Source organism: Zerene cesonia, unplaced genomic scaffold (assembly GCF_012273895.1).
Source record: "Zerene cesonia ecotype Mississippi unplaced genomic scaffold, Zerene_cesonia_1.1 Zces_u001, whole genome shotgun sequence".
NCBI classification, from domain to species: Eukaryota; Metazoa; Arthropoda; class Insecta; order Lepidoptera; family Pieridae; genus Zerene; species Zerene cesonia.
Genome location: NW_024045131.1, coordinates 2,262,460 through 2,283,052, shown reverse-complemented (window position 1 = coordinate 2,283,052; position 20,593 = coordinate 2,262,460). Strand labels below are relative to the sequence as shown.

Sequence of the window (20,593 nt, the reverse complement as noted above, 5' to 3'; positions counted from 1 at the left end):
CGGCTAACATCTATTTTTCATACCTCTAAATGATCAGAGTAAGGCAGAACAGCGTTTGCCGGGTGCAGCTAGTATATAATAAAATCTATTAAACTACTCAGAATTTAACGCGAAGCTGCGGGAAAAAGATAGGTAAAACATATCGCAAAGATTTTAAATTATCAATTTTGTGTCCGAAGATAGTTCGGGTGATAAATGTATGGCCTAATTTTTTTTTCGCGGTAGACCATCTCGGTCCCGTGGGATCTATGACGATGGGTATGCGACCACGCAGTCGAAGCCGCGCGTAAAAATTAGTACTTAATAATGCATATAGATATTTAAACCATATTGGTTGAGCATATTTGTATAAAAAGACTATCAAGCTCTTGAACAGAGTTTTTCCCTTAAAAGAAAGATTTTCCCCCAAAAGAGAATCTCCCTCTGGTCTGTTCACGGGCGGCGGGTGGTGATCGCTCACCACCAGGCGAACCACCAGCTCAGTTGCCCGCTGTGACATAAAAAAAAAAACGAATACTTACCGACTCTCAAAGTGAACCTTATTTCGGCTTGCAGAACTCTAAGTTTCCACAGCCTCGGTCCGTATCTCATCACCATGCCGAGTACGGATTCCTCGATCTGAAATCATAATTGTTTCGTTGATAATTTTATGCTCGGTTATACAATTGTTTTTGGACTGTTTGCTTAAATTTTGCTATAGATATAAATTACGTATCACGCTGTTTGTCCACGATGGACTCCCTTAACTACTCAGCAGATTTTAATCAAATTTTCACTCCATGTGCATGTTTGATCCAACTTAAAAGATAGGGTAGTTTATATTATTTCAATTACGACAAATGAATGCCCAGGCGGAGCCGAGGAGTGCAACTAGTAAAAAAATTGTAGATAAAAAAATAAAAAAATACAAGATCTAATGTAAGAAACAACGAAGTCGTTTCACTTTTTCTTATAGAGCGTTCATAAGGAAATTATTTAATACCGGCGATCCTAATTATGATTATAAGAAAAACTTATGAAATTATTGTATTGTAACCGATCCTTGATAAGTGTACGAAGCATAAGAAATAAGTTTTTAAGAAAAATCTGTCCGTTTAAATTTGGTCAAATATCCAGTCCAAAAGAGTCGGTTACATACAAACAAACACGTATAGGTAATGAAAGCATGTTAAAAATATAGCAAAACACAATTATTTCATCTTGGTAAAGCTGACCTTCGCCGGATCTATGAGTATGGTGGGTCCAAAGTTCAAAAAGATGTGGTTACAATCCGTCCTTTTGGCCAAGTGGTGAGAGAACGCCACTTCCAGCTCATCCATTGCTTCTAAGAGCACTCTGAAAATTGAATAAACAATTATTAATTAATTAGTTCGTTATTTAAAACTGAACTGATATCCATGCTTTTGTCATGCGCATACGTCGTTTTCTATTACACATTTTTAAGCCTTTAGAAAAAGCCAAAAGCCTTTTCTAAAAAAAATGCTTAATCAGAGTCTATTATATGATTAAGTCGAGGAAGAATTGAACAAACAATCAAATAGACATTTAGTAATTATATACGATAATTTTGATATTGTGTTTTTAAACACAATCAAATTCTAATTATAAACATGTAATAAAAAGCCGAGAATATAAAGAACTTCTAAAGGATTTCAAAAATTCTTTCACCCTTGATTATATCGGAGTGCATCAGGCTATAAATGTCGACGGATAAAGCCGGGGTGGACCGCTAGTATCTCAAACATGGACGCATATTAATTTATGATTAACTAGACGCTCGTCCTGGCTGCGCCCGGATATCAAAATTACTGTTTTATCCCAAGGGAGCATTTAATCGGGATAAAAAAAATATCCTAACACCCAAGTTATGGGATTAATAATACCTCTCTCCTTCATTCTGCAGGTATTCAAAACTGGCTTCCTTAGTGATGAGATCCTGGTGCCTGATGATGGACCGGATGAAGAAACGGAAGTCGGTCACCTCTTGTCCTTTCTTTACCTAGTGGGAAAGAAATATTGTGAGAAATCGTACAATGGCTCAAATAGGACACTAGACTAACAATAACGCTTAAAAATCGTCCGAAGAGAAACTCCGCCAGCACGTCTGTTAGACGGAGTTTTATAATGATACAATGGACTTTGAACGTTACTGCCACGGGATAAGGTGCTTATTACAATGAACCGTTTCTACAACTCCACTCGGTAATTTTTTGACTTCAATACATATAGATCTTTATACCTTGGCCTTGCCCAGGTACAGGTGCATCTTCTGGTTGCTGGTGGGCAGCGCCTCCAGGTCGTAGCTCCTCATGCGGTACAGCTCCAGCTGGAAGGCGGAGGCCGGCTCCAGGTGGCGGTATATGGTGTCCTCCTTGAACTCGTTGCGGGCGCGGTACGTGAAGAACTTGGGGAATTGGCGTCTGGGAAGATGATAAAAGAAATAATGACAATCTTTAGATAATTTTTTATTTTATTGTAGTGTTAAAGTGTTCTGCCTCCCAAATAAGGTAAGATAACCATTATACCGATATAGTTTAATGCAAATTACTGACAAATTCGACTTAATACAATTAAAAATATGTTTTAATATACTCGGACACTAATTGTGTCAGGCTGGAAAAGTAACACACCCCTAGAGAAGAATCGATGTCAATGATATAATTGCTACTGTTTTTCGTGCGATTCGCCCGAAACTCCCCTTTTTTCTCTAACCCTTCCCAGCCCTTTCGCCTGTCATTAATCCTTTCCTTTCTCTACCCTTTCCTACCAAGTTGGCAATCCATTTTCACTGCCCATGTAAATTCTCATCGGCAGTGCTGGTAGCTTACCATCATGCGACCCACCAGATCCTTTACCAACTAACTATAGGATACAAAAATGCATAGGTAATCCAGTTGCAGGCGAAACGCCCATGTAATTCCTTTTTTTTTATGTCATAGCGGGCAGCTGAGCTGGTGGTTCGCCTGATGGTAAGCGATCACCACCGCCCATAAACATTCGCAAAGGTAGTCCTCTGTGAATGCGCTGCCCGCTTTTATGGGGTAAGGGAAAAGGAAAGGATTAACGACTGGAAAGAAGGAATGGACTAGGACGGGCGGGCGTTGCTGGTAGTTTACCATCAGGCGATCCACCAGCTCGCTTGTCATAAATTAATAAATTCCATATACATTGTAAGCACTGACTTGATAAGCAGCATAAAGGTGATCCTGCGTATCCGCTTCTGGTGCAGGTCGCGCGCGTGCACGCGGCAGAAGTGGCCGAAGCGGCGCGACACCGCGCCGTCGTCCGTCTCGCCCGCGTCGCGGATGCCGATCATCAGGATGTGGATCGGCTCCAGCGGCTGGGGGACGTTCCATATCCTATTAATCACTAGCACTAGCGACGCCCCCCCCTTCACTTATACCTAGGTATTTCCTTCCTACCTTCACTTCACCCGGTTTATACCCCCCTATCCGTGGTACATATGCAACGGTGAAACGATTTTTTTTTAAATCAGTGCAGTAGATCCTGCAGGTAGATATTATATATAAAAAAATAATTAAGGCAATTAAAAACCAAATTATCACAAATTTTAATGTTATGTTATTTGCTTCTTCAATAATCACTTCTACACATTTTTAATGGTTGTTAAACCATTCCAACTGTCCTAAATAAAGGGCAGTTTTTAAAGGGTATTTTGATAAAACTTCAAGATAATATAATACTCACCACGTCTTCTTCCACGATCTTGCTATAATCCGTGCCGACGTTGATACTGGTGCTGTCGCGGCTCTCACTGCCTTCTTGGAGTGCTTGTAAGTCCTAGGAAAAAAGTTATTTTTTAATATATTTTGTTTTGTTGTGATTGGTCTAAGGAAACTGTAGATGTGTACATTTGTATGTGTAATTGATAGTTTCTAAGTCGTTATATAAATAAAAAACTGTTGCAAAATAAACATTCGCGATATTACTTTGCAGACAAAATAATTACAATTTCATTGAATTCCTTGGGTGCTCACCCACGCATACTTGAACATGGTTCTGTGCGTGCGCACGTACATGCGTACCCGTGATTAGTGTTCATAGCATGCGTGCTTAGTACGTTAGTGTGTTTATAGCCCATTATATTCTGTATGTGTTCATGTGTTTGTGCTTATTGCGCGTACGTACGTACGTACGTGATAGTGATACACATGAATATGCGTGCGTGCATGAGGGCCTCGCGTGAGTATATGTGTGCACATCGAGTTATGTTCTGGGTGCGTACATGTATATACGTTTATTGCGCGTACGAGATATGAAAATGCGTGCGTGTATCTCTCTGTGTGTGCGTGTGCGTGTGGGTGCGGGTGGGTGCAGGTGGGTGCGGGTGCGTGTGGGTGCAGGTGGGTGCGGGTGTGTGTGTGTGTGTGTGTGTGCGTGCGTGTGTGCGTGTGTGTGCGGGTGCGTGCGTGCGTGTGCGGGTGGGTGCGTGTGTGTGCGGGCGGGTGCGGGCGGGCGCTACCTCGCGGCGCACGGTGGCGGTGCTGGCGAAGTCGTGCACGAGGTCGAGCAGCTCGTCCGCGTACTCGACGAAGTGCTCGAAGGAGTCGAAGGCGGCGAGCGCGCCGGTCCGGTGGTGGCACTTGCGCTGCGCCGCCGTCGACAGCTCGCCGGGCACGCCCTCCGCGTCCGCCGCCGACGCCAGCTCGATCTCCGACTGGCTGATGGGGATCCTGGGGGGCGGATGTTCATCAAGTTTAATGCCTAATAATGTTATCTCCTATAGTCTTCATAGGCGTTTTGAATACAAACAAATAAACTAACACATATAACATCCGAATCAAAATATTATTCGAATATAACAGCGCCTGCGTATGTATTAGGCGGAGTATTCTTATGAGCGCTACAATTTCTTACAGGCAGGTACACACCGCTTGAACTGTTATTGACTATACTTTTCTTATCACAAAACAGGATTCGAACCTGCCCCATTTTGCCAAACCGTAGCAACGCATAGCGTCTCGACCATCCGTGATCCCGCCTCCCTTTTTTCTATTCTTTAAAAATTCCACATTTATTTTATTAAGCATTTGAATGCTATACAACTAAAAATTATATTTTTGATCTTTTAATAGGCTATTGGGAGCAAGCACATCAAGGTACACAATGAAACATAGCATATGACATTTTAGTACGTTACATTAAACACTCAGACTCACCTATTGGGGTGTCCGGAGGGCAAAACAAACTGAAAGTGCACGACGCCCAGCTCGCCGGACAGCGCCAAGTGCTGCAAGCACGTTATATCGTACGACGTGTACGCACGCCGCACGTACACCTCCAGTGATGCGTTGCACACCTGCGGGTGCGAAAATAAAGATAGCATGTTTAATTGGCATGTAGTTTTGGATGGGAAACTGAACATCTTGAGTATACTCTACGAAGGTAAAATTAAGTAAAAACATCCTATAATGCGATAGTTTGTATGTGTATGTTTGTTACTCTTTCACGCAAAAACTAGTGAACCGATTGCAATGAAATTTGATACGTAGATAATTGGAATAACACATAGGCAACTTTATATGCCGATATTCCAACAGGATACAGACTTACGCGGGCGAAACCGCGGGGCGCAGCTAGTATTATAAATGGAAAAGTTTGCGAGTATGTATATGCGTATGTTTGTTACTCTTTCGCGCAAAAACTACTGAACCGATTGTAATGAAATTTGGTACGTAAATAGATGGACAGCTGGAATAACATATAGGCAACTTTTTAAACCGATATTCCTACGGGATATAGTGTTACGCGGGTAAAACCGCGGGGAGCAGCTAGTCTTTATAATGTCTTAACGTACTCGTATCTACTGTAGTAATAAAATAATATCATATTAACATGCTTCAGGATTTAAGCTTATTTCATTATATATTCATAACATAATGCGATAGATACTTATAAAAGTTTATTTTAAAGAGTTTTTCTTATATACGGACAATCATTTTGTCTGGTTTTTGTCAAATTATTCTTCAAGCAATTATGTACGTATGCAATTCTGTAATGCTGTCACACAAATCTACTGGACCGATTAAAACATTTCTTACACCATTAGAAATCTGCACAGGCGATATACATATGTAGCACGGGCGAAGAGATAGCATAAACATAATCTTGGAAATAAACTATTTAAAAAAACATATAATAATACATGTGTTAGTCACATCTAGATATTTTATACGAATGTGGCATTATGGTAGATCTAAGTTAAATTAATCTTAATTCATATGCACCAAGTCACAACCGTTAACCAGTGTGATTAACAAGCAGTAATTCAGCGCAATTCAGAACAATTATGAGAAGTTGGAAATTGGTCGAGCGAGGACTCTTTTTCCTCTAATAATTATATACAATCACTGGTGCAATGGAATGAAATGTCGCCGTGAGTTTAATGCGTCAAATTCACTTTGAGGTTCTGTTAACAAAAGTTATTTTGAGAGTATTTAAAAAATATGGGATACTTGGTTTTTTAGCCGCGAATACGCCCGTGTAGTCAAAGCGATATTGTCATAGTAATGAAATGTTTTATGAGCTGTAAAAAGCAGCCTACGTACTCTCTAGCCTAACACAACTCTACAAAAATCGCACCATGAAATTGCTCTGTCGTGACGTGTGAGACAAACAAGCAGACAAACATTCTCGCATTTCGCATTTAGTATAGATTGAAAGGGTACAAAGTCAAACACTAAACTAGGAGATTTTAAAACTATTAAGGGCGATTTGATACGTCTAAAATGAATTAAGTGTTTTTGAACTTGAATTTATCTAACTTACAATAAATGAAAATAAGTTAAATGAAATGAGATAAATCAAAGCATCAACACTCATTATTTCAACTTCCTATCGGGTAATCTAATGGAATCCTTAAGATTATTTGTTTATATTTATATCATAACGATTTAAGACTAAATCTTACTAGGTCAGAATTAAATCTTTGCGTTATTTCTATCTTGACTCATAGAACTTAGAACTACTTAATTTATAAAAATCACGACACATAATATATGCCTCTACAAAAAACTTTAATGCTACGAAACTAAGTTCAATTATTATAACAGTAATTGGTTTAATTCAGTCATTATGTGATTACTTATCGTTCTATATATTTTTTATTTTCTAAATGCGATTTTCCGAGGATCATATATAAGGATACTTTCGCTGTTAAACATTTTCTTTTAACGTGATCAAGTTTAGGAAAAAGTTTAGATAATAAAATGACGGAAATAAAAGATTTTATGCCATGTAAGTAGAAACCATGAAAAAGTATAATTTTATATTTATTTATAATCCTTGCGATATTATTTTAATCCTTGTACATATTATGTCACATCACAAATCATGGTTTTATCGTCTGCTTTTATGATTTTCGCGTGAAAGAGTAACAAACATACATCACATAGATCAATAGAATGTTATCGGATAAAATTTGTCGATTGTTCTAGCGAACGCAGGGTATAAATACACGACGTTTTCATCGACGTACCGGATAATATCTTTCATGATGGTGGTCGGGTTCGTGTATCCCAACCCTAAGCTGAGCAAAATTCGCATCGTAGCCGTTTGTGAGTATCGTAAGGATGTCTTAGATATAATTAACTAGCTTTCCGCTCGCGGCTTTGCGCGCGTAGTCGCAGGAAAGATAGACCCGGGGGTTTTCCTTGCATGCTCCCGTTCCCTCGAAATTTCCGGAACAAAAAGTCCTATGTCCGTCTCCTGGTTCTAAGCTATCTCTGCACAAATATCCAGCCAAATCGGTTAATCCGTACTTGTGTTATAAGTAGTGTAACTAACACCACTTTCTTTTATATATATAGATTAGATTTCACAGATAATAACGAAATACCATGGCAATAAAAAATAATAAGGAGGAAAAGATCTATGGAGAAAAATCACTTTTTCCATTACCTTATAACTCCTGACGCAAAAACGACGGGGTGTCTGTGCGCGTGCGCATGCGTATGCGTGTGCGTGTGCGTGTGTGCGTGTGTGTGTGTGTGTGCGAGACACGAACCGATATTAATATTATTTGTATAGTAGTATTCTTGGCTAAACGTGATAGAAGCCGCCGCCACAAAATGAATTTTATTTTCAAATCTCAATAAAGGCTTTAGATGACCAATATAATAATAAATGTCTTAGTTGATTTATATCCAATTTTAATTTACAATCATCAACAAAATAGGCTTTAGCGGCCGCCAAAAATAAAATGAACAAAACTTTATTGTTTTTTATCTAATGTACGTGTATAAGTCCGGATTTTTTCTAGTTGCATTGCTGCTGTCCATAGCGCCCGTGTCATTGTTAATATTTATCGACATTTACAAGTCGTTCATAAAACGCGATTTTGTGAACATAATACGCCACAGCACCGTCGTCGGACCCTTTCTCGGGAGTTTTCTTAAGGTATTTATTTAAACTTTTAATATTGTTCCTGAACAGCTTAATACATTTGTTCTAGTGGATTCAATAGGTTAGTTTTCAAATTAATCTTTAGTTTATTATCAAGTCAAAAAATCTTATCCTATCCTACTTATCCTACTATAAATGCGAAAGTTTGTAAGGATGTGTGTGAGTTTGTTACCCTTTCACGCCAAAGGCAACTGAACCGATTGCAATGAAATTTGGTACGTAGACAGCTGGACAACCGGAATAACATATAGGCAACTTTTTATCCCGATATTCTTACGGGATATAGACTTACGCGGGTGAAACCGCGGGGCGCAGCTAGTTAGAAATATGTTCAAGTCTAGAATTTAGAAAGTCCAGAATTCAGAGAGCGTTAAGTTTAAATATGATAGGTATTGTATGTCACTGTTCGCCCCGGTTTCGCCCGTACAATATATACAATATATATATATTTTTTCTATTCTTTCAAAACTTTTCATCACATCTATTAAGTGTTCTTCCGATAGATTTTTTTGCCATCATCAAAATACGAAATTTTCCCAGCAAATAATCATGCACATGAAACAAACCACCGGCATGCAGATAATAGACGAGATCAACCGCGACTACAGCTCCTACAACACAATGCCGGCGCGCTACCGGCGCATCGTAGACGCGAGCATCAAAAATAACTTGGCGTACAGCGAGAAGTGCTGGGCCATCACCGTCGTGTCCTGCGTCATGACCTTCCCCGTAATGGCGATAGCTTTAAACATATACAATTTCACGTTCAAATCCGAACCCACCAAATACATGATCCACGACCTGCAGAAACCGTACGGTCGCCCCGAGGACAGGTTCGACTCGCCATATTTCGAAATTATGTTCGTGTATATGTTTTACTGCGCTATACTGTACGTTATTAACTTCACCGGTTACGATGGTTTCTTTGGCCTGACCATAAATCACGCGTGTCTCAAGATGGAGCTGTACTGTAAGGCGTTCGAGGACGCCTTGGAAGCGAATAGTTTGGCGGAGATGCAGGTGAAGATCGTTGGCGTTATAAAGGAGCAGAATCGACTTTTCAAGTGAGTACGATATGTAATACCGGGCAACTGAGCTGGTGGTTCGCCTGATGGTAAACGATCACCACCGCCTATGAACATTCTCAGAGGTAGAGGCCTCTGCGAATGTTTATCATTCATAGCATGATGTTATATAAATAGAAACGATTAGAAATATAGAGAAGAAACCAGTCCGTCACTCTCTCGACACACAAAACAGCAAAAGAGACAAATAAAACAATACGATATTCTCTCTCTATCTAACAAAGAGAAGCATTACGCGCCTCCTCTATACATAATTATTTTTACCAAAAAACTGAACCGTCTTCAAATTGTCAGAACTAGACTAAATTTAAATGGAATCGTTCACTCAGTCAAAAGTTGCGATTATAATTCGTAAAAAAAAAACACAAAAATGAAACCTCCTTTTTTGAAGTCGGTTGAAATAGTTAAATTTTAAATTAATAGATTAAAAAGGGGGATAACGCGTTACAGATACGTCGAACTAATACAGGAAACCTTCAACATATGGCTGGGCATAATTCTGATTGCTACCATGATACAGATATGTAACTGTATGTACCATATTACTGAGGTGTGTATTCCAAATGATTAAATTATGCGAAGAGAGTGAGACATAAAGAGAAAGGAAGAGAATGAATGTTTGAGGAAGAGAGGGTGGGTATAAAATGATCCCTTCGTTTATGAAATTATGTATTTTTATTTTAGCGTATTCATGTGATTAATATACTGGAAGAGAATGAAAAAGAGTGTTAGAAGAAGAGAGGGGAATGTACAACATTTATGTACCTTTATGAATTTATGTATTTTAATTTTAATAGCATTAAAACTTTCCCGAAATGGGGAGACCATTAGATATTTAAACGGAAAGAGTAGAAGAAATATGATACATAATATACAAACATGGGTGGCGTAGTGGTAAACATCACCTGGTAGGGCAAGAAGACACAAGTTTGACCGCCTTGTGATCGAATTATTTCTATTCATAAAGTTTTAAAATTATTTATTACCAATGAGATAGGGAATGTTGAACATGTATGGTGAAAAATCTTGAGTTCAGAAGACAAACAGAATGTAAAATATATGGAAGATGACAATTGGCATCATTGTTATGTACATGTTACATATTATGTAGAATTAAAATGTAAAAAAATTTATAATATTTTAAAAGAGCAACTACAGAGTTTCTTGCCGTCTCTTCTCTGTAGAAACCGCCTTCCGAACCGGTGGTAAATGTTATAACTGTGTAATATTGTGACGATTCAAAAGTGCTTCTATAGGAAGTCTATTTGAATGAATAAAAAATAATAATAAATCTTTATTCAGTAGGTTTTTACATTATTGTAAAAGTGGATTGTGGCTCAGGCCCTCTTGCTAGGTAATACCTGTGTTAAGAGGACCTGTTCCTTCCCTAGGAGTGATACATATAATAATAATAGCATTGTTGTAAGTAGAACGAAAGATTAACATTTTTTATTTTTTTTTTATTTATATATCTAAGGCTAATACAATAAATAAATGTTTGAGTTTGAGTAAAGAATGAGATGTCGAGGAAGAGAATAATATTTAAGATGTCCATCGAGAGTCCAGTCTGTTTTCCATTATGTGTCAACAAGTTATTTTTCAGGGATATGAGCTCGATTTACGGTATATTATATTCATAATTGGCACAATAGTACACATCTACCTGCCTTGCCGTTACTCCGCTAAGCTACAGCACATGGTATGTACTATATTTTATTTTCACTTTTAATACACTACGTTATTGTATTATACGATACAAGCGGTCCGCCCCGGCTTCGCCCGTGGTACATATATAGCCTACAGCCTTCTTCAGTAAATAGGCTATCTAACACTAGAAGAATTTTTCAAATCAGACCAGTACTTCCTGAGATTAGTGTTATCAAACAATCTCTTCAGCTTTATAATATTAGTATAGATATGCAGGGTATCCCGCCGACGGTGTACAAAGTCAACTAATAGTTTTCAACGTGCTAATTACGAACAAAATCCTATGATTCCTGATGCATTTTTTCCTATTGGATGAATTCTTAAAACTCTATGTGTTCACCCCTAACTGGCCATCCGTCAGTTAGGGGTGAACATATAGAGTTTTAAGAATTCATCCAATAGGAAAAAACACAGACAACAACTTTGAAACCCGCACAGATACACCTACCGCATACCCACTTTTAAGATCACGCTTTTAGATATATATGCCGGATGAGCGAAACCAGCAATGTTTAACATAGATTTTAAGAAAAATCATCGGTGGGACATCTGTATTAAGATACGATTGCTTTTAAAGTCTGAGTGGACAAAAGATGGTCATGTTTGTTACATAACATAAAACTTACGAACGTCGGAACTGATTTTAATGGATTTTAGTTCATTAGATTTGACCCCACTCGGATTGGCTGTCACAAGTCTTACCGGGCGGAGCCGGGGCGGGCAGTTAGTATGTAGTAATGTTCCATTGCAGTCGTTAGAAACCGCGACTCTGATATACTGCGCCAATTGGGAGAGAGTGAGCATAATATCGATTCGGAGAATGGTACTCTTCATGATCGCTAGGGCGCAGGTATTATATGTTCATATAGTATTGGTAAGCTTTTAACCGTTTTAAATCACAATTTAATTAATTATTATGATATAAAAAAGATGTGTGTGCGATTCACACACGATAAAAGTGAAACTTCAGCAAATCGACAAAAGAATGAGATGAATATATATAAGATATAAAATAAGTGTGTATATTTCTGTCTCATTCTTTTCGGCTTCATTCTACACATTTTTGTATTTGCGTCTCTTGCCTGTCAGGTTTGAAATCACAACGATTCTAAAGAAGTTTCACTTCAATAATTATATCGACATCAAGTTTCCGAAACGATAGTGCAATAAGCAAATTTGATTATATGATGTAATTATTTTCAACAAAAGAACTTAACCGCCTTCAAAGTGTCAATCTGGACCAAATTGAAATGGGACCATACGTGAGGCACCTGACAGCTTTTAAGCACAAAAATAATCATAAAAATCGGTTCACTGAGTAAAAAGATATGAAATAACAAACACAAAAATCGGGTGAATTGATAACCTCCTACTGTTTTGAAGTCAGTTGAAAATACTCGCATATAGACTTTAAATTTTTATTGCTATCTTAATTCATCTGTTTGATTTTATCACAGCAATTTTATAGCTGTTTTGCTAAGATAATACAAATAAATCATTTTTGTTTACTTCTCAGATACCACTAGAAATAACGGCATTCAACAAATTAATATTCGACATGGATCTTTTTGTATCAGTAAGTAACTAGAGTTTTAAACGTAGTAAGTACTACTACGCGGGTAAAACCGCGGGGCGCAGCTAGTATTATATATGCGAAAGTTTGTAAGGATGTGTGTGTGTGTGTGTTTGTTACTGTTTGGAAGGTAGTGTGATATAAAACATTGTCCGATAAAACTTCATTAAACTTTCATTTAAGTTCGTGAGGGAAACCGGCATGTCCGAGACTAAAAGTGGGCCCGCACTTGGCCAGCGTGGTGGATTATGGCCTGAAGCCTCATAGTAGGCCTGTGTCCCAGCAGTGGGAACATATATGGGCTGATGATGATAATTATTATCAAAAAAAAAATTAAACAATATTTGTATTTACTAGGTTTCGCCCGTGGCTATACCCACGTGGAATCAGGACATTTACAAATGATTTAATGACTACCTATTCCTGTTTATTCCCGAAGGGAAGCATTTAAAAAGTATCCTATCACCCAAGTCAGCTCAGACCCTGTCTGTATATAAAATTTCATTAAAATCCAGGGTAGTAGTTTCAGCGTGTTTGACGGACAAACACCCAAACAAACAAGTGTTATGGTAATTAATTATATTAGACGCCGATTAGTAATATTTAAAAATTCAATAATTTCGTTTCAGATCCTACAAACTTCATATTCCATGTACACCTTATTACGTTCTTAAATATTAATAATTCTAATATAATAAAAAATATAATCATAAATTAAATTAAAAGTCGTTTTATTTATATCATCCCAACAACGGGAACAACGCTAACGTAGTAGAAAAGCTAGTAGAAAATAATATATTTAATGGTGGATCATGACGACTTCCATTATTATTATTTTTTTTAATATTCAACAATTGTGTTTTTGTATGTATGTAGTAATATTTTCACACAAGAACCGCTGGACCGATTTCAAAGACTCTTTCACCATTCTAAAGCTGCATCTTCACCGAGTGACAAAGGCTATGTATGTACCACGGGCGATGCCGGGACGAACACATAGTCACTATATAGTATGAAGCAAAGTCACTTTTCGCGTCTGTCCCTATGTATGTATGCTCAGATGTTTAAAACTACACAACGCATTTTAATGTATTTTCTTTATTAATAGAGTGATTCAAGAGGAATACACATGTAAAACATATTGTGTATATTGACATCTATTAAACTACTACGAATTTAACGCGTGCGAAGCCGCTGGAAAAAGCTAACTTACTATTTATAAAAAAAATCAGTTATACAAGACTAGCGGTCCGCCCCGGCTTCGCCCGTGGTACATATATAGGCTATAGCCTTCCTCAATAAATGAGTCATCTAACACTGAAAGAATTTTTAAAATCGGACCAGTAGTTCCTAAGATTAATGCGTTCAAACAAACAAACAAACAAACTCTTCAGCTTTACAATATTAGTATGGATAAATGAAAAGCTCACCGCCGCGTTGGTGTGATAGAAGAAGTCGTGCAGTATGTCGAAAATGGATGTCTCGGATAGGATGAGCTTCTGCAGGTTCTCCGGGTGGAAGTCGTGCCCGTACATGTCGACGGCCGAGAGGAATATCGACTCCATTTGGTTGTGACGCAGTTCGTACGCCGGCTGGTGGGCCGCTATTAACACCTGAAACGTATAATTCATTTCATTAATAAGGGAGCGTCCATAAATTACGTGAGATATTTTTCAGGATTTTTTGACCCCCCCGCCCTCCTTGGTGAGATTTCGTGAGATTTTCCTTAACTCTCTCCCCCCCTCCCCAAATCTCACGTGAGAATTTTTGAAATATATTTGACTATGAACCCATTGGATTTAAGAAAGGAAAAGAAAATATCATCCGTCGCGGGATTTAAAAGGATAAATAACGAATACTAATATATCAAGTTTTGACATATGTAAATTTTTCTAGAATTATTTTTTTTTGTTAAAAAAAATACGTGATATTTATTAAAACCCCCCCTCTCCCCCAAGTGAGATTTGGAAAGATTTTACATGACCCCCTCCCTCCCTTAAACACCTCACGTAATTTATGGACATATATTTTGAACCGGTTCGTTACGTAACGCGTTACGACACCAGTATGGCTCCCCGTTCCCTCACGCGCACGGCAGCGGTGGGCGGGATGCCCCTCTCTCACTCTAACACATACATACTATATACTACTATTATAATTTTACTATTGATGGGGTTAGCCCAATAGGTTTTTTTTTAAAGAAACAAACAACCATGCACGAATATTTTATTTACAGATTATACTCGGCTTCATATTTGTTTTTGCAGTTTTTTTTTTGTTTTGTAGACAGTACTAATTCAATAGCAACCGTGAGAACTTAACTAGCCCTATTCTTGTCTTAGTTGGCTCGCATGGTACTTATATATTACAAGATAGATGATATTCTATTAATTTTTGATGATATACCCGTACCTGGTGGGGGTACAACATTTTTTTACATCTTATCAAATCATCACCATCATCTTCACTAGCATTAATTTCCTAGCTCACAACACCAAGTGATCTCACGTCCCATCACCATCGCTATAATAACCGACACTACCTGCCTGGTCTGCAAGGCCACGCAGCGAGATCACATAAGCTCGCGGGTCATCACCATGCCATCATCATTCAAGTCCTAGCTCTCAACACCAAGGTACACTCAGCTCCATCATCACCAACATCAAGTCCTAGCTTTCAAGAACGTGTGGGTTCGCTCAGCTGGCATCTATCACGTCACCACATCATCACCCCATCACCACCATCACCAACATCACCTGCCTAGCCCGCAACGCCACGCGGCTGTGCTCGGCGCGGTGCAGCGAGGTGAGCTCGTTGAGCGTCGCCGCCAGCTCGTCCGTGAGCCCCGGCTCGTTCGACCACAGGTGGTCAATCAGCATCGTCACCTGCATCATCATCATCATCATCATCACCCTTATAAATAATCAATAACGGCACAAAAAGCACAGTTCCAGGTATCCAATCATTAAAAACCAAACTGGATACTGAATCATCCGTTCTCAAATGTTTTAGTCCAAAATTCTAGACGAAGGAGACAAATGTTAAAGCGATATCAAGCTTCATCATCATCATCATCATCAGCCCATACACGTTCCCACTGCTGGGACACAGGCCTCCTATAAGGGTTGATATCAAGCTTATTTATATGAAATTAAGGTGTATTTACATAGCGACAACCGAAACACAGTTCTCAACTAGTTCGGTAGTCAGTGGTTCATTTAATTGATGATGTCAATGTGTTTTTTTTTTTTCTAGCTGACCCGGCGAACTTCGCATCGCCATTGGCCTTTTTTTTCGAAACATTTATCCGTATTTTTTACCTTTTAAACCTTCCCTGGACTGTTATGAATGCATCAAAACCAAAATTATCAAAATCGGCCCAGCCACACTCGAGTTTTAGCGAGACTAACGAACAGCAATTGATTTTTATATATAAGATAAGAATCCTACTTATTTAATATTACAAATGCGAAAGTTTGTAAGGATGAAATTTGGTACGTAGACAGCTGGACAACTGGAATAACATATAGGCAACTTTTTATCCCGATATTCCTACGAGATACGGACTTAGGCGGGTGAAACCGCGGGGCGCAGCTAGTATATCATATTCACTCACCAGAAGATTCTTCTTGGCCACTTGGTTGTGCGAGAATATTATATTAGCCACGGATTGCATGTCCTCCTTGTAACGGTCGCGTAGAGCCATCACGCATTTGTCGTACGAACCTGTTGTTTACACGAAAATAATTGATTACTTTCTCCATAAAAATCTTTAAATGCATCGACTGCACGCCAGATCACAAGGCGAATACTGTTATGTTATATTTATATTTATTTATATGATGTAATGTATGTGTTCAAGCAATAAAGAAATTAATTTGAAAAAATAAAATTGTTCAAATAATGTACGGAAAAAATTGTGTTTTTCTTTATTTTGGTTATATTTACAAGAGATTGCATAGGTACTAATTATTTTTAATAAAAAACTACACTGTCTCCCAATTTTCAGAACTAGAGCAAACTGAAAAAAGAAGAACAAACAAACAGCATATGAGGATTTTTTCATGTTTCTTATAGTTTCTTCTGTGTATTCTATTGGTAGTTATCTCTTTTTCATTCTAGACAGTGAATAAAAATGGGTAAGCATAATTTTTCATACATTAACTAATAAAATACGCTTTAAACCCATTAGAAGTTTATTCATGTTTTGGAGTCGAGCACGCTTCGGCACGAATTGGGCCAGCTCGCACCGGGGAAGTACCACACCCCCACAGAGGACTGGCGTGAAAGAACAGCATGCTATTGGGTATGGTGAATGGGGGAGCTGGAGGCCCGTTACCATTTCCCCATCCCAGTTCATTCTTTCTCTCCAGCCGCCAATCCTTGCCTTTTCCCTTATCCCTTACAAGCGGGGAGATCATCCACTACTTTTGCTCTGGGTGGGTGGTGATCGCTTACCATCAGGCGAACCACCAGACCAGCTCAGTTGCCTGCTGTGACATAAAAAAATGAACTCACCCAGTTGGAAGTTGCTCTCGACTTGGAAATATTGCTTGAGCAGGTCGTGTACGGCCGCCTTCATCCTGCCGCGTATGCCGTTCCTATGTGATAAAAATGTTTTATACACATACATAACTTTACGTTGCATAAAAAATAACCTTTTTGAAAAGCTTTTCATAAGCTTTACTTGTATGTTTGTATGTAACCAACTCATTTAGACTACATTTTGACCCACTTCAAACGGACAGATTTAATTCAATCTTCGTACACTTATCAAGGATCGGTGGCAATACAATCAGTTCATGAGTTTATTTTATTATCCTGATTAGGATCTTCAGGATGAAAGAATTTTCTTTAGATATATACTACTAATATTATAAATGCAAAATTTTGTAAGGATGTGTGTGTGTGTTTGTTACTCTTTCAAGCAAAAACTACTAAACCGATTACAATGAAATTTGGTACGTACATAGCTGGACAACTGGAATAACATATAGGCAACTTGCGGATAAAACGCGGGGCGCAGCTAAGAGTAAACGAAGCAATTTATTTTATTGTGTCTTGTATTTTAGTATGACCAAATTATGCTAGCCTTTCTCTTATTATCTATTTTCTTTTTACAAATCACTTATATCTATCCTACTTCGGCTCCGGTTGCTTAGTCTTTTGTGTACCGCAGTAGCTGTATCTTAGTTGTTTAGCAGATATTTATAACCTACCATATATTTTTATTGAGAAATAAATAATTTTATTTATTGTCACTTACCTATATCTTTGCACTAGAACCACAAGAGCTTGCGTACTCATAAAGAACACATCTCTGTCCGCACGTTTCGATAGAGAGGCTGCGTGGCTGTAAAGAAAATGATTTTATATAAAAACAATGCAATTTAAAGAAATACCATCTTTTTCAAATTATATAATTGCATAATTTATACATACAATAAAACCATTAACCAGACAATTAGAAGAATAAATAAGAATAAAGAAGGGAAAAGATTTTTTTTGCTTATATGAACGCGAAAATTTTGAGAACAACGGGTCCTATTTCGAAAATTCTTTCACCATTCCATGTATGTACCGCGGGCAAAGCCAGAGAAGATCTCTAGAAACAAACAAGGTATTTAAATTAAATCCTGCCCGTTTCCTTTTCTTCGCCTTCCCAGTCCATACCATCTATACTTCAATCCTTTCCTTATCCCTTACCCGTTATAAGCGTGCAGCGCATACGCAGAGGCACTACCTCTGCTCTGTTCACGGGCGGTGGTGATCGCTCACCACCAGGCGAACCACCAGCTCAGTTACCCGCTGTGACATACATACAAACGATCTCATCTCATACGTACTGATCGATGACGCTGGCTATCTGCTGGCTGGGGAACTGCGCCAGCACACTGGTTATGTTCCGCTCGTACAGCGCCATCAACTTGCGGACCTTCTTCTCCACGGAGAGCGGTATCCTGCCAGACGTCGAGGATAGCACCTGGAGTGTAAGGTTTCGAGCGTTAATATTGCGTTTTATATAGACGTGCGAGAGCTGAAACGTCAATGACCGACTGACTGACTAACTGACTGACTAACTGACAGACTGTCTAACTGACAGACTGTCTAACGGACAGACTGACTAACTGACTGACTGATTTACTGACTGTCTGACAGACTGATATACTGACTGACTGACTGACACACGATATCAACGTAGAAGACCACACCGAATAAACAATGTTGCAAATATACAAAATAGGGATGTATATAGTACATGACGCGATATATATCACATGAGTGACATAACTTCATGTTACGTGATAAGTTCTCATATAATTTCCTAAAGTCACTTAAGCAATACGTACCTCTTGCAGCTCCAACAGCGGCAGCGAGGGGTCCCGCAGGCTCTGCATGAACTTCTCCACCACCTCGCGGAGACGCGGCGTGTTGTACGGGTCCGGGAGGCAGTAGCCTGTGGTGGAATCGCGTTAGTATTATATAACATGTGATAGTTTGTTTGTTTGGATGTTTGTCCGCTCAGTCACGTGGAAACTATTTGACGGATTTTGATAAAATTTGGTATACGATAGATTTATGAAGTGTATTATATTATCACTGATTCATAATGTTTGTACAAAGTTTGAATTAAATCTGTCCGTTTGAAGTGGGCGAAAAACGAATTCAAAAGCTATTAAAAGCGTGTTTAAAATAATGATGATTGGTTCAAAATTTAAATAGACAAAAAAATTATGCAAGTTGCATTTAATTAAAAATATAAAAAAACATACTATGTAGTTTGGATCTCAAAATGTAATATAAAGTCTGTAAATAGAAACTCAATACAATAATATATATTTCTAGGAAATCCACTGATTTAAAATGTGTTTAATAACCTCATTTTATAAAATCGGTCAACACCTTACCTGCTAGAGTGTTCTCCAATATAGCCCTATACTTATTGTGCGCGTGGTTCAATTTCTCCGAAACGGATGAGCTATCGCCGAGCGGGAACTGCCCCTTGTACGGTTGAGCCGTTGTGACTAGAGAGGGGTCGTCCAATTCTGTAAATTGAATGTAAAAAATTGAGTTGAGATTTATTGTATGATGACAACAGCATTACATCATCTATGAAAATGTTAACTGTCTCACTATCACAGTTCATAAGATGTTAGTGACAGACAGACGGAGAGACAGACAGACAGTAATAAAAAAAATTACTTACCAAGAGTTCCCATAAGAGATCCCATATCCAGCACGGCACCAGGTCTCAGACACCACGTCACTATACCGGACTCGGGCGCAGATAGCGTCATCACCATTTTCATCACCTACGGGATAGAAACAGTTCATGATTATAGTTCATCATACAAACTGTACTAGATCCTTCTTGGCGGTACTGTGGTTTACGCTGTTATTATACTGTTTTATCTTATACTAGCTGCGCCCCGCGGTTTCACCCGCGTAAGTCCGTATCCCGTAGGAATATCGGGATAAAAAGTTGCCTATGTGTTATTCCAGTTGTCCAGCTATGTACGTACCAAATTTCATTGCAATCGGTTCAGTAGTTTTTGCGACAAAGAGCAACAAACACACACACACATCGTTACAAATTTTCGCATTTATGATATTATAGCTAGTCTTTATTTTATTTAAACTGTTTGGTCCTTTTAATTTATATATGTATAATCATTAAACAACTCGGAAAACATTGTCCTATCAGATCAGAAAAATTATGTAACTATCTTAGATCTACCTATTACGTCATAAAACAAAAAAAAAATCACCCTGTACACACTTAGGTGCACTTACAGCTGTAAAG

General features: G+C 38.4%; 2 protein-coding genes across 2 annotated transcripts in view; one reads left to right on the top strand and one right to left on the bottom strand.

The window, feature by feature from the left end:
* Window positions 1-20,593, bottom strand: part of LOC119838082 (acetyl-CoA carboxylase) — a 71,447-nt gene that overhangs the window by 12,730 nt on the left and 38,124 nt on the right. The window contains exons 18-35 of the mRNA XM_038363892.1: window positions 20,566-20,585; window positions 19,997-20,102; window positions 19,698-19,835; window positions 19,140-19,246; window positions 18,636-18,772; window positions 18,056-18,142; window positions 17,308-17,390; window positions 16,406-16,515; window positions 15,546-15,674; window positions 14,220-14,402; window positions 5,181-5,320; window positions 4,484-4,694; window positions 3,709-3,801; window positions 3,183-3,340; window positions 2,240-2,420; window positions 1,884-1,999; window positions 1,215-1,335; window positions 522-618 (exon numbers count right to left, since the gene is read on the bottom strand). Of these exons, the coding sequence (XP_038219820.1) occupies window positions 522-618; window positions 1,215-1,335; window positions 1,884-1,999; window positions 2,240-2,420; window positions 3,183-3,340; window positions 3,709-3,801; window positions 4,484-4,694; window positions 5,181-5,320; window positions 14,220-14,402; window positions 15,546-15,674; window positions 16,406-16,515; window positions 17,308-17,390; window positions 18,056-18,142; window positions 18,636-18,772; window positions 19,140-19,246; window positions 19,698-19,835; window positions 19,997-20,102; window positions 20,566-20,585 (2,217 nt within the window). The remainder of the gene's footprint in view (window positions 1-521; window positions 619-1,214; window positions 1,336-1,883; window positions 2,000-2,239; window positions 2,421-3,182; window positions 3,341-3,708; window positions 3,802-4,483; window positions 4,695-5,180; window positions 5,321-14,219; window positions 14,403-15,545; window positions 15,675-16,405; window positions 16,516-17,307; window positions 17,391-18,055; window positions 18,143-18,635; window positions 18,773-19,139; window positions 19,247-19,697; window positions 19,836-19,996; window positions 20,103-20,565; window positions 20,586-20,593) is intronic.
* On the top strand, window positions 7,230-13,463 carry LOC119838140 (odorant receptor 13a-like). The gene is made up of 9 exons (XM_038363972.1): window positions 7,230-7,255; window positions 7,483-7,577; window positions 8,282-8,418; window positions 8,965-9,488; window positions 9,960-10,059; window positions 11,113-11,208; window positions 11,968-12,066; window positions 12,733-12,792; window positions 13,419-13,463. Exons 1-9 carry the CDS (start codon window positions 7,230-7,232, stop codon window positions 13,461-13,463), a joined length of 1,182 nt encoding a protein of 393 aa, XP_038219900.1.

What these genes read in the sequence shown, in the direction of transcription:
- LOC119838140 (XM_038363972.1), top strand. Translation starts at nt 7,230, where the DNA reads ATGACGGAAATAAAAGATTTTATGCC. An exon ending in GAAATAAAAGATTTTATGCC is followed by an intron (nt 7,256 to 7,482) that starts ATGTAAGTAGAA and finishes TAAATACACGAC; the next exon opens with GTTTTCATCGACGTACCGGA. An exon ending in TTCTCGGGAGTTTTCTTAAG is followed by an intron (nt 8,419 to 8,964) that starts GTATTTATTTAA and finishes AAATTTTCCCAG; the next exon opens with CAAATAATCATGCACATGAA.